Genomic DNA, 25703 nt, shown 5'->3' with positions numbered 1-25703 from the left:
ATATTCATCGTGCGAACAAAGTGGAAAAGGGTAAAAAAAAAAATCTATAATGCCACCAACCAAAGTGATCTCTAGTCATAGACTGTGTATTTATAAAATTGAGATCATCCCCTGTCTGCTGTTTTATACACTTATTTTTCAGTTAACATATCATAAAATTCTCTCATGATATAAGTGATCTTCAAAATCGTATTTTAATGCCACATAAGGCATAGGAATTTTTTCCTATTCCTTGATGTGTTAAATGAAACTATGACACACGTTCCTGTAGGTAATATCCTAAATTTCTTCACTCGTGTTCCAAATTGCTCTGCAGAAAATTAACAGTTTAAACCTCTATAAGGATATGATTAGAATGCTCCCAATCCTTCACAGTCTTTAAATTATTGCCAATTTGATAGGTAACATGCTGTGGTACTGATATTTTCATTTGCGTTTTTCCATATGGTTTTTTGGACAGCTGCGTACCTTCTTTTGTGAACTGGCTGCTCAGGACCTTTGCCCATTTTTCTTTTACAGCACTGTTTTGTTTCCTAATTGGCATTTAAGAGTCCTTTATGTGCTAGGGATATTAACAGATTGCAAAATTTTCCCAGGTTTGTCATTTGCCTTTAAATCTGAGATCATGTTTTAAAAACTCAAAGGAATAAGAATTTGTACCTGTGTCATTTCTCATATGAACTTCAAGGTGTCATTGGAAATGACTCCATTTATAATAATCAGATGCATTTGATGTTCTGGACTTGTCCGCTGGCTGTTAACCACCTAAAATACAAAACCACTTGAGGGACTTCCCTGGTGGCGCAGTGGTTAAGAAACCGCCTGCCAATGCAGGGGACACGGGTTCGAGCCCTGGTCCGGGAAGGTCCCACATGCTGCGGAGCAACTAAGCCCGTGCGCCACAACTGCTAAGCCTGTGCTCTAGAGCCCACGAGCCGCAACTACTGAAGCTCACGTGCCACAACTACTGAAGTCCGCATGCCTAGAGCCCATACTCCGCAACAAAAGAAGCCACTGCAATGAGAAGCCCACGCACCGTAAAGAAGAGTAGCCCCCGCTCGCCACAACTAGAGAAAGCCCGAGCACAGTAACGAAGACACAACACAGCCAAAAATAAATAAATTAAATTAATAAATTAAAAAAAAAAAAAAACCACTTGAACCTTTTGAAAAAGGGAGCCTTCAACTGACAACTATCCGAAGACAAAATAAATGCCAGTAATCTCCATTGGTCTTTTGCCGTTCACGACATCAGGACCCAGAAATGCCCAAAGGTTTTATCCCTACACAATGCTCTCCCTCAAGCCACGGGAACCACACACCAGCAAGCAAAGGCTGTCTAGGACCAAACTCTCATCCTTCGGAATGCAGGCTAGAGTTCTAAGGAAGCCGGGGAACATAAACAGAACAGAAAGAAGCACCCCAGCTGGAGCAACCACGCTCACTGAGCTACCTGAAGTCCTGAGTCTCATCCTGGCAAGTGAACTACGGGAAATACTCCTTAGGACTCTCTGGGTCTGATGTGTGGACCCAGGATACTAGATTCACTAGAAATGTGCAGAAAACGTTAAACACAGAGCATTTAACTCCAAATGCAACTGAAAGCCAGGCCATCAGGAAGAGAGGTAAAAGCAAATATAATACAGAAAATCAGAAAGGACAGAAAAAAATACTTCCTAATTAAAGCACGGGAGGATTTAACAGTGGAGGAAGCAGAACAGACTGGGCTTTAGGAGACAGGTTCACTCACCCACAATTACTCAGGTCATTGCCACATACAGGTAATCTCCCTGCCGGACGGGACCCTGTCTTTGTCACAATATGTTAAGTACTCATTCATACATGGGATAATCCACAAATCCTTCATAAAGACAGAAGTCTCAGCCCCTTAAAGAATTATTCATAGGCCTGTGGCTGATTAGAATTCAACCATAAGAGATTAGAAATACATTAGAGGAAATCTAAGCTCTGCTTAATCAGATGAGCCTGGTACAGGTGTGAGATTAATTCGTGGTGTTCCTTGAACAGGACGCCAAGCCATCCATCCCCATGGCGGACGACGCACAGCTTGAATGGAGCCTGCCGTTCACCTGGCCCAGCTCCTCCATTCTGCTTTGAATGGTTTATAACTTTTCAATCGTTCGTATAAAGGATGATTCCCACAGCTCTGCATCACCTCTCTGGTTTTGCCTTAGTCCGAGATGATACAATGCATTTTTTTGTGGATTACTCGTGAATTATTTGTAAATGTTCCGTTGTTGCTATACTACTATTAATATATCCTGAAATAACATCAAATGCTTGACAGAATCAAGTGTTTTGACCTTCAAGGGTCTGGTGTGGTTGGCCAGCTGAGGGGAGAGGCTGCAGAGAGCCAGGACCGGAATCTTTTTATCTAATTGACCTCAGAAGGGCCAAAAGGCAGAAACATAATTATCTGGACAATGTGGGTGAGAAAAACTCACTTTTCCCTGAATCCCTTGTTTAAAGAGGCTTTAATGGACTGAATTACAGATAATTGTTCTGCACTGGTTTGTGTTTAATTAAAATCAGAAAGGGAATAGCACTGCCAGGCAGGCAGCTTCCTCTGGTTTAGAATACTGAGTGCTCACTCCAAAGGTTTATGCCATGGTTGTACTTCACCGCTCCAGAAAGGGCCAACTCAGCAGGAACCACATTAGTGTTACTTTCACTAATTTCTGAAAAAATCCACTTCACAGAGCTTGTAAAACCCTGGTTTTCAAGCACGAGAAAGAAAAACTTTCTCCTCTTACATAAAATAATCCAAATTATAAAAGCATGTTCCTCCCAGTTTGTCAAGACTTACCTCTGTTTTTGCACTTTGGCTTTTTTTTTTTAACTTTATCGTGTATTGTAAGTTGCCTTTATTTTTTAAAACATCAGGCTTCGAGTGATTGTGGCAAGAGTTGAAATAACGTGGACGGAGAACAAAACCACATTGTACCGAAGATTCACGCAGGGGATCAATCACTTCCAACTAAACAATTCACTGATTTCTGTACACAAAAGAGACGTATGAAGCTTTTGAATTCAGCCCTGTGTGGAAACTTTTCACAATGAAAGATCCCCTTCACACAGCTTCCACATCCTGTTTCATCCAAAGTCCTCACTTCAGCATGCCATGAAATACCTAGAAAAATTAAATATCGGCCCCTCCTGTGAAGGTCTGGGCCGAGAATTAAGGTTGCTTAGAAAGAACCCGAAAGATTATCTGAATCTGTTTTTGCTTTGTTTTGGTAACCCACAGGAGCAGAAATGCTTCAGCCCTATGGATGTAAAAATTAACCGACTAGGAATGGAAAAGGGTACGTTAATAAATCTACAAACTAAAAACAAAATAGTTTCTTAGCACCGTATGTTCTGGTTCGGTATCTTCCAGCCCGACCGCCACCCCGCCCCATCGGCAGGACCCAGTTCATTCACAAGAACTGCCTGCTGCCTGCGACTCTTGCCAGAGCACTTAGCAGGCCCCTCATTTGCTGGGTGGCTTCATGGGTCTCTGGTGCCGAGCAGAGGTAAGGACAGCTTGCAGGGCATGAGGAAGACAGATAAAACCACCCTGCTGTGCACATTTAGTCCATTCGCAGTGGCTCTCATACAGAAAACAAATTGCAACCTCTCACAAAGGGGCTCTTTTCTGCACTAGCAACCCCGGAAAGCGCAGGCAAAAAATGAGTAAATCAGGCAACTTCATATCAGGAGGAGGAAAAAAAAATGGCTACCACTGCAGCAGCTGCTCTCATAATTAAGAACAGATTTCATCACTAAACTCTTGCTGGTTCTGTCTACAGCAAAACAAATACACAGATGTGAGGCATTCACATACTGGAAATTTTGTTCTGGGTAACCAAACCGAATTCACCTTTTCTGCTTTAAAATAGTCTGTTAAAAATACCATCCAAAGAGAAAGCGTAAGCCAACGTTCAAACCTTAAGTACAACTATATTTCTGTCATCATCTTGCAACTAAATTTATTTTGGCATTCTCCCAAATTCACTTTCTTTTTACATATTCAGAATTGCAGTGGACTGCCATGGACATGACCTCTTTCAAATAATGAGAATGTGCTACCAGCTTCTTTTCCTCATAACATGGGCTCAATTTATGGATGCCTCTTTTATCCATGTTTTAAAAGATTGCACAGCATGCAGTTAAATGAATAGCATTTGACCTTTTTAAAGCTAAACTGGTGTGCCGTTAAATCAGATAAATAAAATTAATGAAACGACAAAATTATAATAAAAATGGGTAGGTAAGGACAAATTAATGGAATGCCACTCTGCTGCAAAGAGAAATCTACAATTCGCACAACATGAGTGACTCTCACACACAAAAGGCTGAACACATGCAGCCAATCATATAATGTACAAAAACGGGCAAAAATCATTTTGCTGTTAAAGTCAAGAGAGTGGTCAACCCCGGGTGGGTAGGGTAGGTCCTGTGAGGGGGCATAAGAGGGCTTCTAGGGGCCTGGTAGTGCTCCCTGTCTTCATCTGGGTGAGGGTTACACAGATGCGTGCAATTTGTAAAAATTCTTCAAGCTGTATACTTAGGATCACTTTTCCATTATATAAATGGTGCTTCCATAAGAAGTAAAAAAAATAATAATGAGATTAAATTAAAAAGATAGTCAAGGCATGCACTGAAGTTCATGATTCTCGATGAGCTGCTCACCAATTTGAGCCAGGACCTCTTCACATGACCCAGTCTATCCAGTGATCACAAACATCCTGACGCTGTGACGGTAGTATCCTGATTAACAATCTTTATCAAGTCGTAAGTTTTACTCTCTGATTGACTGAGTTGGCCATACTTGGTCACTTAAATGTCCTAGGACAACTTCTTATTTAATAGGTTAAACCGATTACCACGCCCCCCCCCAAAAGGTATGGATGTTAAATAACTTTCTATTGTGTATTTCATTAGCACTGTTATCATTTAAAGCAAAGAAGCAGTTCTAAACGTGTCATTTTCAGTAAAATGTGGTTCTAAGCGCATTTTTTCAATGACGTGTTATCACACTATTTTGCCCGAGGAACAATCATCCTTACAGAGCGCCACCGATGTAGAGAAGCTAAGAGAAAGGTAGAAAACGTAAGACAATGCCTACACCAGTTGACTTATTTCTAAGAGTCCGAATACTTAGATTTAAAACACTACCACCGCCGAAATATCCAGTAGGTCAGTCACATTTCAAAATATCGTGCAGTTCAGTAATGTTTGGTGGGTTGAAGAGTGGTGGAGTTTTCATTTGGAATTGCAATTTCAGAAGCTGACATTAATGCTGTAAATTAGCATTAAGACAGGAGCGGACCTGGGGAAGCTTACTAAATAAGTCGTGGTGCCCATAGGGTGGTTGTTTTGCACGTTCTCTCCTCCCAGTTGGGTCTTTGATGAACAAAAAGGCTTATGGTTACAAACATAATCACACACACTTTAAGTGGCTTCACAGCTGCACTTCTCAAATGGTGACCGTCAATGCATGAACCAGGGGTCAAAGACATAAAGAGGCTCTCTTTACCCTGAGAGGAGGGTCTCACTGACCCCTCTCATTATGTTTGTTCATCTATTTCAACATTGTTGCAAAGGCTGACTTCTCTTCTGATAGCTTGATCCTACCCCGTAATTCATGTCAAACCATTAAACCTAAAAGAAAGGGATATGGGACACTTCATCCATAATCTCTGCGGGAATCTCTCTGGAGTCCACATTGATTAGGGAAAACCCAAGAGAACTTGTACCCAGCACAACGGAACTCTCCACAAACTGCTGTCTGTTGCAATGAACTGAAATAACTCAGCATTTGGTTTTGCCTTCACGTGCAATATTCCCACAGACAGGGATATCTCAGAGCTAATGTTAGTTTAGGTCCATCCACAGACCCTCCCGTGTTCATGCCACTGTGAGATACAGCCAGGGACCCAGGACAAGGACAAGGTTTCATTTTAATTTATTCTCAATTTTAGCTGGGATAAGCGACATTACTTGGACTTTGGCTTATATCGGACTATGGGCACTTACTTGCTTTAAAGAACTCTTTTGTAGCCGAAATTTAAGAAAACTAGATCTGTATCCTTAATGAAATTATAGATTTCAAATTCTTATTTACTCTTAGAGTGGGAACACTCCCCTGCTAACTGTCTGCTGCTCCAAACGAAGGTTTTATACACATGCTTTTAATCCTGAGCTACCCATAGCTTTTGAAAATGTATTCTCTGGTGTTTAAGAATTTAATGTCTGGCCAGAATTCTGACAAGAGGTAAGATATAAAGTATGTTATTTTCTCAATCTCCAGCCTGGGATAACGCTTGCTTACAAAACACTATGAGTCCTTTGTGGGGGAAAAAAATCCCTATGTTTTTAAGCTTCTTTTTTAACTGGACATTAATTTGTGGAGCACCTGCATGGTAAGCACTGTACTCAGTGCCCAGGATACAAAGATGAATAAGACAGGGTGCCAGCCTGACTGGGAGCTCACAGATTAGTAAAAGAGACAGCTACGTAAATGGACGGGTGGATGGATGGATGGATAAAAACGGAGGGACAAGAAGTGCTGTGAAGTAACAAAGAAAGTAGCTCATTCCATGAGGAGCAGAGGTTTCACAGAGGAGATGGTAAAGAGGTTTAGCGACGGGTGCCCGATGGGGTAAGGGTGAGTGGATGCAGCAGATTTCAGGTAGGGAACAATTCACCGTAAAACACGGAGGCATGAGAGCACGTGGTGTGTTGGGGGACAGAGTCAAGTTCTGAGTGGCTAAAGAAGAGTGGACCTGGCTCAGGGTCCTGAGGTGTGAGCCAGAGGGGCGGGTGAGGTGAGATGGTGAAGGTCCAAGTATCTGGATTTTTATCTTCTAGGTTAGTATTTTCTAGCATATGTTTCTCAGAATACGAATTCCATAAGCTGCTCTGCAAGAAACAAAAACAAAACCACCACCAACATAGTGTTGTGGTCACGGGAGCTTAGAAAATGCTGCTTCGAATGGTCTCCTTTCAGAGATTCATAATCCACATTTGGTATAAGAGGCTGAGAAATATGGGAGCAAAAACTAGTGTAACTTGAACATCATTTTCACAGAAGTACTGATAACCCTCCCAACGTGGAAGACACCTGTGCGATTCCGAAAGCTGCCCCAGGCCCGTGAGGAACAAAAGGAGCTGCTGGAGCCAGAATGTAACATGATCAGACTCGGGTTTTCCTTTTCATTTCCTCTTCATTAGAAAAAAAAAAAAAAATTTTTTTTTTTAATCAGTACACGTCTGGTAGTGATATGGAGGCTAAACTACACTTGGAAGAGATTAATGGCAAAGAGCCAAGAGGTGATAAAACCCAAGGACGAGGGATCCCACTCAAGAGCCTTTCTTACATAAAATTAATAGGAATTAACTGCGGAGTAGAGGTGACTGACGGAAACAGCAAATGACAATGGCTGCAAAGGTTCTAGCTTAGAGCCCAGAGGAAAGGCCCACTTTTAACCAAGACACAGAATGTCGGATGAAAAGCCCTCTGCGGAAGGCAGTATGAGCAGTGGTCATTTTAAATCCGGGGTGTCTACAAAACCATCCATAAGGGCACATCAAGAAGCAGTTAGAAATAAGGCTCTTCAGCGTAGAAGGAAGGTCGAGACTAGAGATACATGTTATAATCGTATAGATGATATATGAAGTCATCGGATGGATAAACTCCTCCCCCTACCCTCATGGGAAAACTTGTAGGGCGAAAATAGTACAGAATCCAGAATACCAACACTGCAATGTATAAAATACAAAATTAATTAATCAGCTTTATGCAACTTTTTTTGATATTTTAATCCTAGGGGGTTTTACTGTCATTTATGGTCATCTTAAAGTTTCATTGCAATGTAAAAGGTTCTATTTCACATTATCCAAATCAGAAATATAGTGCAGAGGCTGACAAGGTTGTATATTATATTTTATTACACCATGTCATTGGTACATCATGAAAAAGGAACCAAAATAGGTTTGGAACAGAATAGGGTCTAATTTAATGCACCTGAAGCCCAGAGCAATTAAGAGAACTGACCAAAGTCTTGCGCCAGTTAGTCTCGTTGGCGACTAACCCAATAATGATTCAAAGAAGGAAAAAGAATGAATCAGGGGCTCAGGTCTGGAAAGGAGCTTGATAAGTCCACCTGTGAATTTTAATCAAAACCATGATTTTTTAATCCTATGAAATGAGAAGGTTGAAAATCAGTTCAAAATATGCTGTTCTCTTTCATTTTACTTATTTCTAAAGGCATGTGTGAAAGCAAGCAAAATCAAATAATTCACTTGAATAAGATTATTCACAGATATTAGAAAAGTATTTTGCTGCTTTCACATGTTCTCTTTTTAGTTTTAATTGCTGATCCTAGAATGTTAACAATATTAACGAGTTTTTTTCTTGATGTAGCTGAATTGTGTTTCATCATAACATCATGGCATTAGCCTGACTTCTTGGGAGGGCGGTGAAAAAGCAGCAATATCCTACATCGACAGGGGTCTTACCATCCCACACAGCCACTCAACAAACAGCTCCCAAGTACCTAACATGAGTGAGGCACAGTCCTTACTCACCGAGGAGACACCAGGGAAAGGAAGAGGGAGCAGCACGATCGTAACTGAGCTCCAGGAAGATCCCAGTAGCCACCACTTAATTGCATACAATGATTTCACCTGAATGGCATTAAGTTCTTAAGCATTTAAGTACAGAATACTTTAAAAACCTGTGTGAGATATCACAAGATTTACAACTCTCTTCAGAGAGGGGGGGATAAAACCCCTCCAGAGTTATGAAATACTGTTGCACCGCAATGGGAATGCACTTAAACACGACTGAGCTGTACACTGAAAGATGGTTAAGATGGTAAATTTTATGCTATGTGTTTTGTTTTTTTTTTACAATTTTTTGAATTTTTAAAGAAATTATGGAATTAAATTATCTTGAACAACTTAAATTTGTCCATGAAATGCCTGTTCTATAACCCACAGGGAAGAGGGGAGCTTGCCAAGATTTTGAGGTGGGGAAGAAAGAGGTGAAATTGGATCTTTAGGAGATTAATCAGATAATGCTGTTCAGGGCTTATTAAAGAGAGGTTGACCAGTTGAACATTCAAAAGCTGGAAAAGCTAGTATGAAAGTGAAGTAGTTAAATAGGAAGGTAGCACAAAGATTTGGAAGAATATTCGAGTTTTTTGGAAAGATCAACCAACAAGATATGGTATAAATAAAGAAGAACCCTAGATGATTCCAAGACATCAAGTTCCCGTGAGAACACGGTACATGTCGGATGCTGTTTATTTTAACCACCAAGGCCCCAGAGATACCAGCCTGAGATACATGCCAGAAACTGGAACCAGGAACTCAGATGAACCCAACTCACCGCAGCCCTCACGTACTCAGCTGAGCCATCACTTTTTCTCCCGGGGAGGTTACCCTACTCACCTATCCCTACATAGTCTTCACTTGAAGTTTACTGGGGAGGAGAGGGCTTAACAGAGAAAGGAAACAGTCATTTCATTTCCAATTTGATGGAACTGAAGAAATTTCTGGAGGGTGAAAGAGTCTCTTCTAAAATGTCACTGTGCTCTAGGAAACAGACTGAGAAAAATTAATCCCTTTACAGACTTTATGCCTTTAGGCAATCTGACAATTGGTGATCTTCCTTCGGTTTTGGATCTCAGTTCTGCAGGCAACTCAGAAACTCTCTTGCTCTGATCTGTACAAAAGGTCATCTGGTGTTTCCAGATCCATCTCTGTGGTGTTCCATTCACTAAAACAGCAGATTAAATTAATCTTGGCTGTTCAACATTCACAAGGCCTGCAAGGCTCTCCTCTCCATTCCAACGCTTGGGCAGAGGGGAAAAAGCTGAGTCAGAATGTCAGTGTATTTGAGTTGAAGAATCTTACCATGGTGTGTGGTACTGAAAAAATAAAACTCAAGCTTTTAATTAAACCCTTCACAACCTTATCACAAAATGTTTCAGCCTTTGCAGATTAAACGGAATTTTCCACTTAATAAAAGCATACTCAATTTCTAGGGGAAAAAACAGTACCTGGAAAAGCAAAATGAATTTTTTTCCCACTGAAATGTACATATTTAGACTATCTTACCTACTTCTATTCTTTAAATTTAAGCTTAAATATTTATTTTCCATTTTAAAAGTAGGCATATTTTAATTTTTAACCTAAGGATATTGTGGTCTACTAAATATTTTATGTTTTTTTTTTTTTTTTTACTTCTGCTAGCTACTTAATCTATGAAATACAGCTCAGGAAAAAAAATGCAGTCATAAAACCTGTTGGTATAAAGATAAGCAGTTTATTTAATATCTAATTAAATGTGGTCACCAGAGAAATCACAGCTTATGAAACTTTATCAGAAAAAGATTAATCCATTTCAGGCTTAACCCAAATGTCATAAGAGAACTCATGAATTTAGATAGGAATCCACTTATTATTCCAAGAAATTTTCATATTGAATAAGAAGAACCTATATTACTGGCTATATTTATACTTACTTCAATCAAACTTATATACTTTGTAATATCATTGATTTCAGGGGTAATTATCATATATAATAACATAATAGGGAGCCTTTCTCTATTTGTCAAAAATTTCTATAATGTCCCAAAACACTTTATGAATTTATAGATCCCATTCTTTCAGAAATCCAACAAATTACATAGACTGTGTCATTTTAATTCAAAAACAACAATTCAACAAAAACTACTGAACGAACACCTATTATACGTTGGACTCAGGCACTGGGGAAATCAGAGTGGGGAAATAATTCTTTCCTTTGAAGGGTTCATGGAAACCATGAGAGACAAACCTTTAAACAAGCAACCACCGATATACAGTAATAAGTACTATACAGCAGAGACTGCTTGTTTTTCTCTAAATCTATTCGTGTCTTCTTCCATAATGATAAAAATTTTCTCTGGGCACATGGTGACCCAGCATAAAGACTGGATGCTTTCCTCAGCCTTCTTTGAAACTAAGAGAGCCGGGTGGCTAATTCTGGCCAATGGGATATGAAAGAAAGTGGTTTGTGCTCCTTCCAAGTTGAACCGTGAAAGGGCAGGATGTGCTCCCCTTTCCCTTCTCTCTTCCCAGGCTGGAAAGGAACGTGGACCATCTTGGATCACGTGGATGAGCCTAACACTCCTACTGGTCATAGAACAACAGGAGAAAAGGAGCCCGAGTCCATAAGAGGATATCATAGAACAGAAGCCCCACACCATCTCAGATTTAAAATGAAAGAAAAATTAACTTCTGTCTTGTTTTTAAGCCACTGTTTTTGGAATCTATCACATGAAGCAGCACTGTGCTCTATTAATTTATAATAGAGATGCTTCTTTTCCTGAGGATTGTGCAACTAGAAAATGCCCATTAAAAGGAAGAATGAAAATTTAATAGTCTAAGTGAAGGAGAGTTTGATTTACAACTTTTTCATGAAAAAATAAAACCCTGAATTATAACAATAAATTAATCTTATAATTAATACAACAGAAATGAGAATTAAAATTTTGTAAATTCCTAGAAGAGTAATCATTGGGGTGTGTGTGTATATATATATATATATATATTTTTTTTTTTTTACAAAAATAAATGATCATGTGATACAACTAAGGAAAAAAACTCAGAGGCAGCAAGAAACAGAAGGTACACCCCAAACTGAATCACTGACATGAAGAAAAGGCTTAGGAAAATAATAGTGAGTGCAGGTGAAAAAATACAGATCAAAGCAATTAGAAAGGAACTAACAGGTCTGAAAAAAAAGACCAATATGACTCAACATAAGGATAATTCAATTCAAAGGCAAATCAAAACCAGTATGTGTGAAAAACATGTGCAAACACTTAATATATTAAAAAAAAAAAAATTCCCTGAACTAGAAGAGTGAACTAATCTTGAAAGACTGAAAGAGCACTCCATGTTTCCAGAAATGCTCAGTACTGAAACGTTCTCATTAAGCTGCAGAATTTTAAAGAAGAAATTATTCAGGTATTTAAGCAGAAAGAATGAAACATCTACAAGAAATAACAGGATGGGCACATCAGAATGTACATCAAAGCTCAAGAGCAGCTCCACGTTCGATGAATCCAAAGAAATATAAAGACAGAGGAAGAAAGAGAAAGAATGTTATCTGGAGTGAAGTTCATCTTATGTCTGTGATTTTTTCTTCTGGATGGTAGGATTTGAGTTGGCTTTTATTTCTTTTTAAGATTTTTTAATTTACTTATTTATTTTATTTTTCGCTGCGTCGAGTCCTAGCCACGGCACACGGGATCGTCGCTGAGGCATGCAGGATCTTCGTTGGGGTGTGCAGGCTGTTTGTCATGGTGTGCGGGGTTCTCTCTAGTTGTGGTGTGGGCTCCAGAGCGCATGGGCTCTGTAGTTTGTGGCACTCGGGCTCTAGTTGAGGCACGCAAGTTCAGTAGTTGTGGAGCGGGGGCTTAGTTGCCCCGCGGCATGTGGGATCTTAGTTCCCTGACCAGGGATCGAACCTGTGGCCCCTGCATTATAAGGTGAATTCTTTACCACTGCACCACCAGTTAAGTCCCCTGATTTGGTTTTTAAATTTCATTGTTCTTCATTATTTAAATTGTTTAAATGAGCATGTAACTTATTAATAAAAACAATAAGTAACGAAACAGAAAAATATCAAGAATAAGATGGAAAGTAAATATGCCAATATGTCAACAATTCTCAATTCCAGGTGGTGACTTTCTAATTTCCAAGTATTACTGTTGTATTTTATAAGAGGAACTGGCCTTGAAAAAAGGAATTTGGCAGGCAGACTAGGAAAGGATAACACTCCAAGCATAAGCAAAGAGAGAAAAATGTGATAGAAAATGACATGCTTATTAGGACACAGCAAGATCACTGGTAAGCAGATGGAGATAAAGGCTGGGACGGATTATATGCTATGTTTGAACTTTATTCTAGTCTTTATTTCTGTCACTGAGTTACCAAACATCATTCAAACCAATGAAAGTAGGTGTGTCTCTATCAGGTGCAGAAGCAAATTCCATGTCTAGAACTCAGGGACAAAATAATTCTGTACTAGATCAAACAGAATCCTATTCTAGATGTTGAGGCAAAGACAAACAGGAAGGAAGCCTGACCTCAAGGTACTTAAGATATTTTTGAGATCAGATGGACACAAAGAAAAGTAAATAATAATATATGGTAACGCAACACATGTGGACATGATAGGAATTTAGAAGAAAGGAAGTTCTTTGATGGTTGAAGCAGACTGTCAAAGTGGTAGGACTTGAAGAAAGGCTGGACATGTTGACTTAAAATTTCCAGTTTCATAAGAAATTGTATCATAAGATCCCTACCTATAGCTACATCACAATCCCATAAAGATGGACCATTTATATCTTTCTTACTGAAATTATAAAGAAAAGATACACTAATTAATCAGTAATACTGGAATTTGACTATTTGAAAAAATAAGTAAAGTCTTACCTTATAGCAAAATAAATTCCAGATAGGTAACTTTTCATCTAGTTCTTTCATGGTTTCATAGGTTAGATTTAACTCTCCAATATACCTATGGAAATAGCCTTTAAAACATGGGCTGGCCAAAAAGTTCGTTTGGATTTTTCCAACCCAATACAAAGAAAGCCATCACAGGAAGAAAGATACAAAATGTAATTTCACTACTATAAACAATGTTAATCAAAAGACTAAAAATTGCTTACAATATATTTAGGAAAGGTCAACTTTAAAGAACTCTTTCTCAGTAAGAACGAATACTTCAACAGAAAAATGGGTAAAGGACATGAACAGAAAATTTACAAAGATTATATATGATAAGGTTTTGTTCATTTAGAATTATAAATTAGATGTCTAAGAATTTTTTCTTGGGAAATATTATATCAACACAAAATTTATTTATAAGGCCATTCATTGCAGAAAAATTTACAATAGTGGGAAAAAAAACAACTGAAAAACAGCTTAAATGCCCAACAAAAGGATTATGTAAGTAAATTACGGTAACTCCATAGGATAAAAACACTGAAATCTCTCAACTGAATAAGGTGCAAAAACCAGCACTGAATGTTGCCAAAGACTGTTCAATGACATGATAAAGTGGTTATGGTATGTTAGAAAAATGAATGGGATAATGACCATATAATAGATTCATTCCAATTCCATAAAGAAGCTGGAAGTACAGGAAAAGACCAGAAGGATCTATACCAAAATGTTAATTATGATCATTTCCAGATTGTAGGATTACAAGTGATTTTCTTTTCTCCTTTATGTTTTCAATTTCATCCAAATTTTTACAGTGAAGACATGCTACTTTCAAAATCTCTGCTGACCTTTGCAGCAAAACTTCTGGAAACAGTTGTCTATATGTAATGTGTCAATTCCTCTGCTTGATTCTCTCTTCAACCCAAACAGGCTTTGGCCCCAAAACATTTCCTCCATGTTACTAAACGCAACGTCAGCAAAATTTACACTGGTGATCATTCCCTTCCTGTCTTGACACCCTCTTTCCTTGTGGCTTCTGGACACCGCACTCTGTTTTCTTCCTACCTAGTGATCCCTTTTTCTCCGTCTCCTTTGCGGGTTCCCTCTACCCATCAACCCCTTGACGTAGGACTGCACCAGGGCTCAGCCCTCTTCTTGAGCCACACTCACGCCCTGGGAGACCTCATCCAGCCTCAAGGTGTTAGGTACCACGTGTATGTGGGAAACTCCCAGATCTCCATCTCTGGCCCAGATATAGATTTCCTTCCCTACCAAACTCCGGAATTGTCACTGCAATGTGTGTGCCCACTTACCACCTCCACTGGATGACTAAGAGACACCCCAAACTCAATAAGCCCAATAAACTCCTGCTCCTCCCCCCAAAACCCTGCTTCCCATATAGCTTTTCCCATCTCAGTTGACAGCAACTTCCTTTCAGTTGCTCAGGGCAAAATCTGACCTCAGTTCCTCTCCATCTGTCATCCAAGCCGTCAGAAAACCTTACCGGCTCTCCTTCAATATAGATCCAGAATCCAATCTTCTCATTAACTTTGCTACCACCTTGGTCCTAACCACTATCAGCTCTCCCCTGGATCAGGGCAGCAATCTGCCGACTGAGCTCCCGCTTCTACCCCTGCCCGGTTACAATCTGCTCTTAATATGACAGCCAGACTGATCCTTGTAACACCTAAGTCAGATCACAACACTTGTGCTCAAAACCCGCCAATGGCTCCCCATCCTCACTCACAGTAAAGCCCAAGTCCTTATTGGGCCAAAAACGCTCAGATGGTGGGGCTTCTCCTCCCGTCCCCGTCCTCGCCGCAAACTCCACTTCAGCGCACGCCCTGCTGCTATTCCAGGGCAAGGGGCTTGTCCCCACCTGGGCCTTGGCTCAAAACGCCCACCCTACTCTACCTGACACTTTCTCCATCTGTCCTCCTGGCGAACTCCCTCACCTTCCTCTGCTCGAATCTCACTCACTCAGTGAGGATTACGCTAACCACCCTTTCTAACCCTGCAACCCAATCCCTACCCTCTGAGCATGTGCATCCCTGGCCCCCGGCCCCCTTTACTCTGCTCTGCTTTTTCCTTTTCCTCTAATACTTATCACCACTTATAAAAGGTTATAAAGAAGTGATTTAGATGGGCTATGATGAAGCAAGGAAGGCTACCCTGAAAACTCACGCTTAAATGGACTTGAATGTCTATCGGGAAAGGGTGGCATGACCCCGCGTGGCGTATTGTCCAGAGGAGCAAAGTGAAGACTTAACCTACAGGAGTTGATAGTAAAACACAACAGAAATAGACAGCGACTTGAAATCCTAGTGGGCACAACTAAAGCTAAGAAGCATGAGGGAATTCCCTGGTGGTCCAGTGGTTAGGACTCTGCGTTTTCGCTGCCGAGGGCGCGGGTTCAATCCCTGGGTCGGGGAACTAAGATCCCACAGGCCACCGTGCAACCAGCATGGAGCGGCAAAACAAACAAACAAACAAAAAAACTAAGAAGCATACGTTACAGAGAGGTGGATTTGCAGGTCAACATAGGAAAGGTGAGCGCAACCAAACATGGGAAGGCCCCCCAGGAAGCTGTGAGCTGCCTCTTGGCTGTGGAGTTTGGACACAGACAGGATGAGCCTGTATAGGGCCGACACAGAGAGGAATCAGACATGCCACAGGGATCTGGGGGAGACCTTCCGTCACCAACGCTCTCTCTGTGAGATTTTCAAGACACCCGAGAAGCAAAGGGAAGGGGAGCGGAGGGGCTGGTAGATAGCTGAATGTGTACACTTTTCTTTTTTCCACCGTTTATCCTTCTGTCACACATTTAAACAGGTCAACCATTTACTGCACTGACCAAGGCCTACATGGACCTGAATGTTACGTAACCGGCAATATTGCCGAAGGATGTGTCTGGAAGACGACAAATAAACAGAGCTCTGGATAACTATGTGTATTACGTCTGCGTAAATTATGAACCAGTGCCTTGCCACGAGTGACTGGAAGAGCGATCGTGACAGAAACAGGATCAGTGAAGCACAGAATGACACGCAGAGGAAAATGGCCAACGGACATTCTGGTTATCAGCGCCCCCTGGAATCAAGGGGGCCTCCAAGAAGCCCACGTACTCTAGGCTCTTTCAAGTCCATGAAAACTTAATTCGTGTGGCAGAAAGTTTGAAGACGCAGGCTCCTCCCTACAGCCCCCATCGCCCTGCTCATTCCCACGTCCTTTCACCACAGCTCACATCATGTGGCCGGAAACCAGAAGCATCGCGCACACGGCCCGCCACACGTGCTGCCCCCCAGCCAGGGCTTCTGCTCACTGAAACCAAAGAAAGGAGAACAGGGAGAAAGGGGCCCAGCCGGCTTCAGCTTTTGTCTCCGAGGCCAGCATAGAGCCCTGTGGTTTATTTCACTCGGGCTGTGTTTACATACAGCAGTCAGTATGGTTCCCATTTCCCTTCGGAACAGCGGCTATAAATTACTTGTTGGAAGTGTCGGCCTCCTCTCTTCCCATAAAAGGTTGGGCAGACATGACTGAGGCCCCAGCGAGAGGAGGTCAGGGGTTGGAAGGGAGTGACTTCCTTCACCCACGTCCTTAAATTAATCGACTGATTCAACAAATACCTACCTAAGCACAAACTACGCGCCGGGCACCGTCAGGGATGCTTCCGTAAGCAAAGCAGTCAAAAGAAAACAGAAACCCTCGCCCTCACAAAGCGCTCCAATTCGAGTGAACTTCATCCGCACCTCACCTCAATTCCCAGGTTCTGAGCTCTCAGACCACCTAGGGCTGAGCATATCAGAAGGGGAATGGGAGGCAGCCAGAGCTACTATAAATAAGTATAATAATAGTTAGAGTCGTTACCATTAGCGTGGATGTTCTGAGGGTTGACTATGTGCCCGCCACTGTTCTAAGCACTGTACGTTATTAACTTATCAGATAGTCATAAAAATGCCATCACTAGGCACCGGCTGCATTGAATTGTGATCCCCCCAATTTTAAATTCTAAATGGAAATAGGGTCTTTACAAAGGTAACTGAGTTAAAAGGAGGTCCTTAGTGTGGGCTCTAATCCAATATAACTGATGACCTTACCAAAAGGGGAAAATGGGACAGACACAGGTAGAGGTTTCACACCCTGGAAACACAAGGAGGAGATTACCACCTACAAGCCATCGACAAGCCAAGGAAAGAGGCCTGGACTAGATCCTTCCTCGTGACCCTCAAAGGAAACCAAGTCTGCTGACACCTTGATTGGGGGCTTCTAGCCTCCAGAACTGTGAGACCATTCATTTCTGCTGTACGAAGCCAACCAATTTGTGAAAGTGTCTGCTGGTCCTGAAGGTTGACCTTGGGTCAAAATAGATAACTGCCACGTCCAGGGGTGGCCAGCAGGCCGCTGGTCCCCTGGCGCAGCCCCGGATGGAGCGTGTAAAGAGCAGGACACCCCGTTTACTACAGAGGCATCACGAACGCAGCTTCCTCACGTGGGTAAGCGACGCAGCCGCTCAGCCCAATCAAACACGCTATTTAATACTCTGCGCCTTCAAAGAGATCTATTTCAATGAGTCACTCTAAATGCTTGCTACCTGAAAATGTTAATGTTCTCTTCTCAGCCCCCGTCTTGTGGATTTTCCATCTCATTTAACTGGAAATAAAGCTCAAGTATGATGTGGTCCACGGCAGATAATAATAGCTCAGAAATGCCGAATACACAGCATGAGAAATTCCATCCCAGACTTGGCAATGAATAGGAGGGGCTAACTGTTAAATAAGGGAGAGTCACGTCACTCAGGCTCTGCTGTATTAATCCAGGATAGTCTCAGACTTCAGGACTGCAGTTACTTTTAACAAAACAAACACAAAAGAACTTGCAGAATTTTATTTTTCTTTCTCCTCCCACCTCTCGTCATGGGGCCTCTGTCTCTCCAACTCACACACACACACACACACACACACGCAAAAGCACGGCTAATAATACCCTTATTTGTATATCTTGTTTGCTTTTATTGTTTCAGGGGCATTTCAAATAAGAATAATGTAGCCAGTATTTTCTGAATGCTTACCATGATATCACTGTGCTAAGCACATTACATACTCGATCTCCTCTGTCAAGCAGATATTATCATTCTCTCCACTTCACAAGGAAGGAAACGGAGGCGAAGTTCAACCCCTGGCTCCTGGCCACACAGCTAACAAATGACAGAACCAGGATGGGAACCCAGTCTTTGCAGGCGTCCAGAGCCCTGGCCATTCCACGGAGCTCCGCGCCAGCTTGCGTGTGCCTTCTGACCAAGAAAGGATGCAACTCAAAAGAAGAGGCTTTCCTCGCTGGACTGTGCAGTGACCCTTTCTCTAGGGCGGGGGAGACGCTGGACCACATCATCTTTTCAAGTGGCTCCCAACTCACAAGCCTCCAGCTCTCAATTAGCCCCGGGTCTGGAATCACACCCACGAGGTTGCAGTTTAAGGGAAAACAGCCCTGTCATCCACCTAGATGCTTTCTGGGACAGGAAGCTTCATGAGAACTGCGAAAATACAAGGGGAAAATAAAGTGGGGCTTGCCAACCCCCTCCATCCGGGTCCTGCCCACAATGCCTCCACCGCTGGGAGCAGTTTCCCACCTGAAGGCCGGAAGACGCAGCTTTATAATGTGAATCTAAAGGAGCCAGTGGGGAAAGGGGGACGGAAAAAGACACCTGCACCTTCTCACCACAGGACAAATTTTAATATGCTTTCTTCATCATTTTCAATAACAGATCATAGCAACCGAAGTTACTTTTAAGTGATTGAGTGCTTTACCTTTTAGGGCCCCAATGACTGAACTAAGAGTACTAAAAACTACGGAAACATTTCCACTTGCCATCCTTCACTCTGGCCTACAGCATGACCCATGTATGAGATGGAAAACAAGTGCTTTCATCCCATATCTGAGATCAAAATTGTGAGTCTTCACTTCTAAGTCCAAGCGGTACCACTTCTCCGCATCCCGGCTGAGTGAATGGAGGATGCCCATTTTGTGGAGAGGAAGACTCAGAGAGAGTAACCATCGATGCCATTGCTAAGCCACACTGTGAAGGAGGCCATGGTCATGGTGACGATGAGACCAGAACAGACAGGGACCCTCATTCCATCAGGGAGCAATCAGAGAGCATCCTTGGATTTGAAAACAACAGCTCAAACGTAATTAAGAAATTTAGACTGGCATGAATATGTAATGTACACATTTCTTTGCAGATGCCTTTTTTCTCTGACAGGCTGGTGCCAACTTTCATTTGGAAGAAATCCATTTTCATACAAAGGTAACCGAGAGTGACAGGACATAGGAAACCTACCTCATTTATCTTCTATGAACTTAAAAAAAAAAAAAAATCAGTTAATTGCTTTTCTAGGAAGCTATTTTATGAAATCACAGTGCTTCATCTTTCTGCTCTTTATTCGTGGTATAAATGGTGATTTTAAAATGCCCATCATGAAAATGCTATGAGTAATCAATACATCTTAAACAATATAATGACTTCTTTTAACAAACAGATTTTTGATCAACCAAAAACGGTCACTGTGTTCTTGTGGATGAATTATCAACCCCTACGAAAACGCCTAACATACAGTCTATTAATTGATATTCAAACGCAGGTGCCTCTTTCCCCTTCACTGACTAACCTACGGGGAGGGGCGGCAGTCACTGGGTTCCTTCCTTCCCTGGCTTTGCAAATGCTACTTTTCCCAGCTCTTCAAGCGCTCTGCAAGAGCAGTTTTAAGTCACTGCCATTTATTAAATTAATAGCAAACAGGAACTAAAACGTGTATCTTTTAGAATGCCACTGCTGAAGCTGTAATGTGCCAAACGCACTGATTTCATGGCTGACACCCATATTTTATCTCCACAGCGCTGCGTTATTAGGCGCTTTTTTATAGCATTATCCCATTTCTGCCTTGCCTATAGCACCTGGCATATAAATACGTATTTTTTATTTCTAACAAATTCGAGACTCATATAAAGCACACTTTTCCAATCTAAAATTATCATTTTAGATAATTTCTTATCCTATTTCAAATAACAATGTCTTACTAGTCCATGAGCCAAAGACAGGCACTGTGAAATTAATGATGCATAAGTTTCAGGGGCTCTGGAACCAAGGTTCCTCCAAGGTCCCAAGAGGGACCCTAAAAATGTGTTTATATATGTTTTTGTAAATATTTCAAGTTTGGGGACTTCCCTGGTGGCGCAGTGGTTAAGAATCCGCCTGCCAATGCAGGGGACACGGGTTCGAGTCCAGGAAGATCCCACATGCCACGGAGCAACTAAGCCCGTGCGCCACAACTACTGAGCCTGTGCTCTAGAGCCCGTGAGCCGCAACTACTGAGCCCATGTGCCACAACTACTGAAGCCCATGCGCCTAGAGCCTATGCTCTGCAACAAGAGAAGCCACCACAGTGAGAAGCCCGTGCAATGCAAAGCCCCTGCTCGCCGCAACTAGAGAAAGCCCGCGCGCGGCAACGAAGACCCAACGCAGCCGAAAATAAATAAATTTACACATATTAAAAAATATATATTTCAAGTGTAAAATATTTCCATATTCTTTTTTCCTAAACAGGACCCCCAAGACAGTATAAATGTTGGGTCCCACAACCTATATCTGCCCCTCTAGGTTAACAGTGAATTATATGCTACACGTTAAGGACAAGATATTAATCGTGTGTGTATGAGACAAAAAATAACTCACTTCAACTGGAAATAAGATTCAGTGTGCCCTGCCCTGGAACGTTCTAGAATGCCTGCTTCAGCCATTCCTTAAGGCCCCTGTCTCCTACCTAACAGGAGTCACCCTTCCAAGTGGCGGGCCAGGGAAGGCTCACTTAATGAGGGGTGACGACAGGAATGAAAGACTCAGCTACAAAAACAAAATTATGTTTTTCATTAACACAAAACTGAGCTGGGCAGAGCCAGCCAAGAGGCAGGTGGATCAGTTAAGGAATTCCCTCGAGGGCCTTCACTTCCACATCAAATTGCACTGAATTTCTCTACACTAATTACCTATTATTGAAGATGAAAGAATGATAACAAATGATTCGCCACAGCAGCTGACAGACTGCACGGTGTCCGAAAGAATGAAGGATTTACCAAGTGCACAATCAAATTCTCAATTTAAAAAAATAGCATAGACTTTCTCTACTATAAGGACTATGAAAGGTGAGGGAATTTTCTTAGGCCTAGAAGCCCAATTTTAAATTTTGTCTGGACTGTGAGAGAAACTGCAAATTAAAAGTGAAGTGCTGGAGTCTAATTTATTCAATTCACGTAAATTTCTTGGAGGCAGAGATCACATCTTAAATTTTTTTTTTTAATTCCTCACACCACATTACACCTAGCCATTGATTTGATTTTCTTATGAGGAACATCCCTATCCAGTGTCATACAGCTATATTTTCACTTCCCTTGTCTTCATGTTACTTTTACCCAATGCTTCCTTTTAGCCTCCAAATTCTTCACACTGTCTTAAGTCTTGCTTTCCAGCTAACATCCTGAAAAAGCGTAGTCAAGTAATGTAAGTTCCCTTCAGGTCATCTCCTCTGTCAATTTTCCTAAAATACACATTCCCTCTCTCAGTGGAAATCAATGTCAGTACTAATGAAAGGACATTTTCATAGAGGTGGTATCTGTTTTAAAAATATATAGGCATTAAAATTTTTTTAAACGGTTTGCCACACTGTTTTAAACCCTCCAAAAAATAAAAGCAAATATTCCTTCAAATCCAATTAGTTGTTAAAATTCTTCCATTTCTATTATGATTGTGGCTTTATAGAAATGTCCTATAAATACTGAATGATACATCTGCAAAAGGTTATTTCTTAGTCCCTTGGGTACTGTAAAGAAACCAACCAACCAAACAACAAACCCTTTGAGTCTGAAGGCTAGGAAGCGTTACTTTCAAACTTCCAGGTAGCCCCCTGTTACCCACTGAGAAAGAGTCATATTGTTATTATAATTGTGGACTGTTTGAACACACAAGATTTAAAAGATTCAAATTACCATAGTGTCCATAATATGAAAAGCTTTTGGCTAAAATAATGACTGTATACCCTCCCCCACCAAAAAAAAAAAAAAAAAAAAAACCAAAACACCACCACCCCCCCACCGACTATAACTTTGTTCCACAAACAACACTTATTCTTACTTCTTTTCTATCAATGTATGATTGGCCTCTTTGAAATATACCTTGTATTGATAGAATGTTAGGGGAGTTCAATGTCATGGAGGGAAATGAAACACTTCCTGTATAAAAGCTCTCATTTCTCTCAGCGGGACCCTCTATCTCACAGAAAAAGTTCCCTCTTGCTGTGATTACCCAACACCTGAACAGGGTGTCATTCCCAATCGGGGGTCCTGAAAGGGCATCCTGGACGTGTCCACGTGATCAAGGACATACCCAAAAGCCTGATGAAACTGTAGAGTCATCCACATAAGGCTGCCCTGGTTGTCAAAAACAGGCTTTCCACCAGAGCTTCATCAACTCATCAGGTTCCAAAGTAAATACATTGTTACCTAATAAACTTGGAGTTTCTTTGGTACATGAAAATCATTTTAACAAGGAATCACTGGGGATTAAAATTATAAAGGGAATCCTGGTGGTGAGTCGCCTCTGTTCAAAAATGAGTCATGCTTTATTGGCTGGTACAGGCTCTTTGATGAGGAAAACAAAAATCAAAGCGCTTGACAACTTCAGTTCTGAAAGAGGGTAACTACGTGTGTTTCCCACAAACTTTTAAAAACATAAATGCTTGCAGAACTTACGTTGTGCTTCCATTAATTCCTAATTAACACTTTTTGGGATCCATCGTAAATGAATAATCAAAAGAAGTTACTGGTATACGTGTCACTTAATTTCCTCATGAGAGCCTGTGTAAACATCTCAGAGTAATAACCGTGTCTTCTCTAAGGGGAATACATTGACCTCCCGATGGGTGCCGGGCGCTTTCTGAGATGAGAGCTCAGAAATGGGTAAAGCTCAGCCTTGCCGGACAGGCAATGAGAAATGTCAAATCATTTGTTTCGTTTGGTTACTAGATCAAATTAAGATACAAAGAATATTCTGGCCACACTGTTATTCCATCTTTAGAAAAGAATATATCAAAAAAAAAAAGGTGAACAGTTCCTAAGTACAATGTTCTGGAGCTCACGTTGTATTTTAGTTGGTATACCATATCACAGCAAAACAAAACAAAACAAAAACGTGCAGTCATATTTTTTCTTCACATGTTCCGGACAACTGTCATCAATTTGGAATAGAGTACGAGATGTGCTTTTCTCAAACAAAACCTCATTTTCCATCCAGATGTACTGTTCAAGTGACCGCAGCCTCTTTGCTACCTCTGTGATTGTGATTTACTTGTTTTGAAGTCTAACAGTCCTTACATCCATCCTATGTATTTTGTAATGCAGTGAAAAAACACTTTAGAATAAACTCAAAATGTAAACCAGAAGATTCTGAACTAAAATATTTCACTCTCTTCATATAACCTAAGATCATTTTTTCTAGGACAAGGAGAATTCTCACTTGATTAACAACAACCAACCTGGATCTCAAATATTTTAATATGGATGGGACACCTGAAACATTTGAATAATCACCATATTCAATATTGAATCATTTAACAATTACTTTAAAACTCATGAGGAGGTCTACCCTTGTGATGCTTGTCCTGGAACATTTCAAAACTGACAAAAACGTTGAATTTCTGAACTCTTTTACCCAGAAATCAACCTCTTTACGTACTAAAAGCTTGGACATACTTTTTATTCCAGGGTATAAAATCTCTGACAACACTGGCTCGTGCGCACACACACACAAAATTCCCTTGAACTATACGGACGGAGGCATTCCTTCCTGAACTAACACGGACACACCACAACAGCATTTGTTGGTACTTAAAAATACTCTGATGATAATCACTTTGAGATTTTAAGAAATCATTACGGATGTGTACATCCTTCCACACTGACGGCTACAAATCCCACATGACATCAGTCACACGCTGAAATGAAGACACACGGGAGTGGAATTCACACCTAGTCAGCTCGCCCCTTGGAACCACTCGGAAGCGGTAAGTGGTGCTGAGGAAAGACTCACCTCTCCTTGCTTGGGGATGCTGAACTTGGCGAGCTTGGCCTTGGTTCTGGCGGGCTCCGGCTTGGCGGCTGAGGCTCCCCTGTAGGACGCGCAGTGCACGCTGGTCTCCGTGGACGACTTCAGCTTCGGAGACTCGTTGGGAGCCTGGTCCTGGCCATCCATCGGCCGCACGTAGGCAGTCGGCTTCTGCTGGACGAGGCTAGGCTTTGAAGCCAGGGATGGAGGAAAGTTCTGAACACAGTGGCCACTGCCGCTGTGCTTGGCTCCCATAGCAGGTGGCCTGTCCTGGGTCTGAAGACCCACCTCGACGTTGCACACCTGTTTGGTCCGCGGCTGCTGTCTGCCAACACCATCTCCGAGCAAGGTCCTGAGAGAGCCCTGTTGTGCTGATTTGGAAGAAGAAGAAGAAGAGGCAGATGAGGATGAGGGGCTCAAGACACAGGGGTTAGGGTTTTTATTATGGTTCTCTGGGTGAGCAGGTCTGTTCAAATCAAGCGTCCTGTGTCCGTGCTTACTTGCTCTCTGTTGGCCATCGGACGGTGGGTGCCCGGCCTTCTGCCAGCCCACGGTGCCCCTCTTACTCTGCTGCCCAGGGACCACTGCTGGGGCGGAGGATGTGGTGCTGCAGACGGATGCAGGCTGGGTCTGGGCTCTCGAATCTGCAACAAAATGCTCGTCAATCTTGTTCACGGGAGCCTGAGGAACCCCAGGTTTGGGAACGCCAACGAGATGACTCTGATTCGATCTATCCGTTAAAAAGTCTTTCATTTCATCGTAATTGCCTAAAGTGTTCTGGAGCCGGTTGGAGAGCTCATCCCCCTTGTTCGTCTGGAAAAAGAAGAACATAACATCCATGCTCCTGTTACAGACAATGGAAACACGGGAAATGATGGAGAGGCGCCTTTACTGCTAGAAGAGCCAGGGTTGCCACATTCAGAATGGGAGCTCAGAGATTCCATCAAAACGGTCAGCGTCTCTGAAGACGTCTGTCAACACTCTGTATCTCACTAGGACTGGACCGCAGCTAATGGCCTCAGAGGGCATGAACGAAGCATCTC

General features: G+C 41.7%; 1 protein-coding gene across 2 annotated transcripts in view; it reads right to left on the bottom strand.

Moving 5' to 3' along the window:
• AFF3 (ALF transcription elongation factor 3) overlaps window positions 1–25703 on the bottom strand; it is a 574404-nt gene that overhangs the window by 456073 nt on the left and 92628 nt on the right. For both annotated transcript variants that reach the window (XM_060309207.1, XM_060309208.1), the window contains 2 exons: window positions 25161–25473; window positions 24646–25031 (listed from right to left, as the gene is read on the bottom strand). In XM_060309207.1, coding sequence (XP_060165190.1) covers window positions 24646–25031; window positions 25161–25473 — 699 coding nt within the window. The remainder of the gene's footprint in view (window positions 1–24645; window positions 25032–25160; window positions 25474–25703) is intronic.

Source organism: Globicephala melas, chromosome 12, assembly GCF_963455315.2.
Source record: "Globicephala melas chromosome 12, mGloMel1.2, whole genome shotgun sequence".
NCBI lineage: Eukaryota > Metazoa > Chordata > Mammalia > Artiodactyla > Delphinidae > Globicephala > Globicephala melas.
The sequence above is the reverse complement of the archived record's forward strand: the minus strand, read 5'-3'. Positions and strand labels throughout refer to the sequence as shown.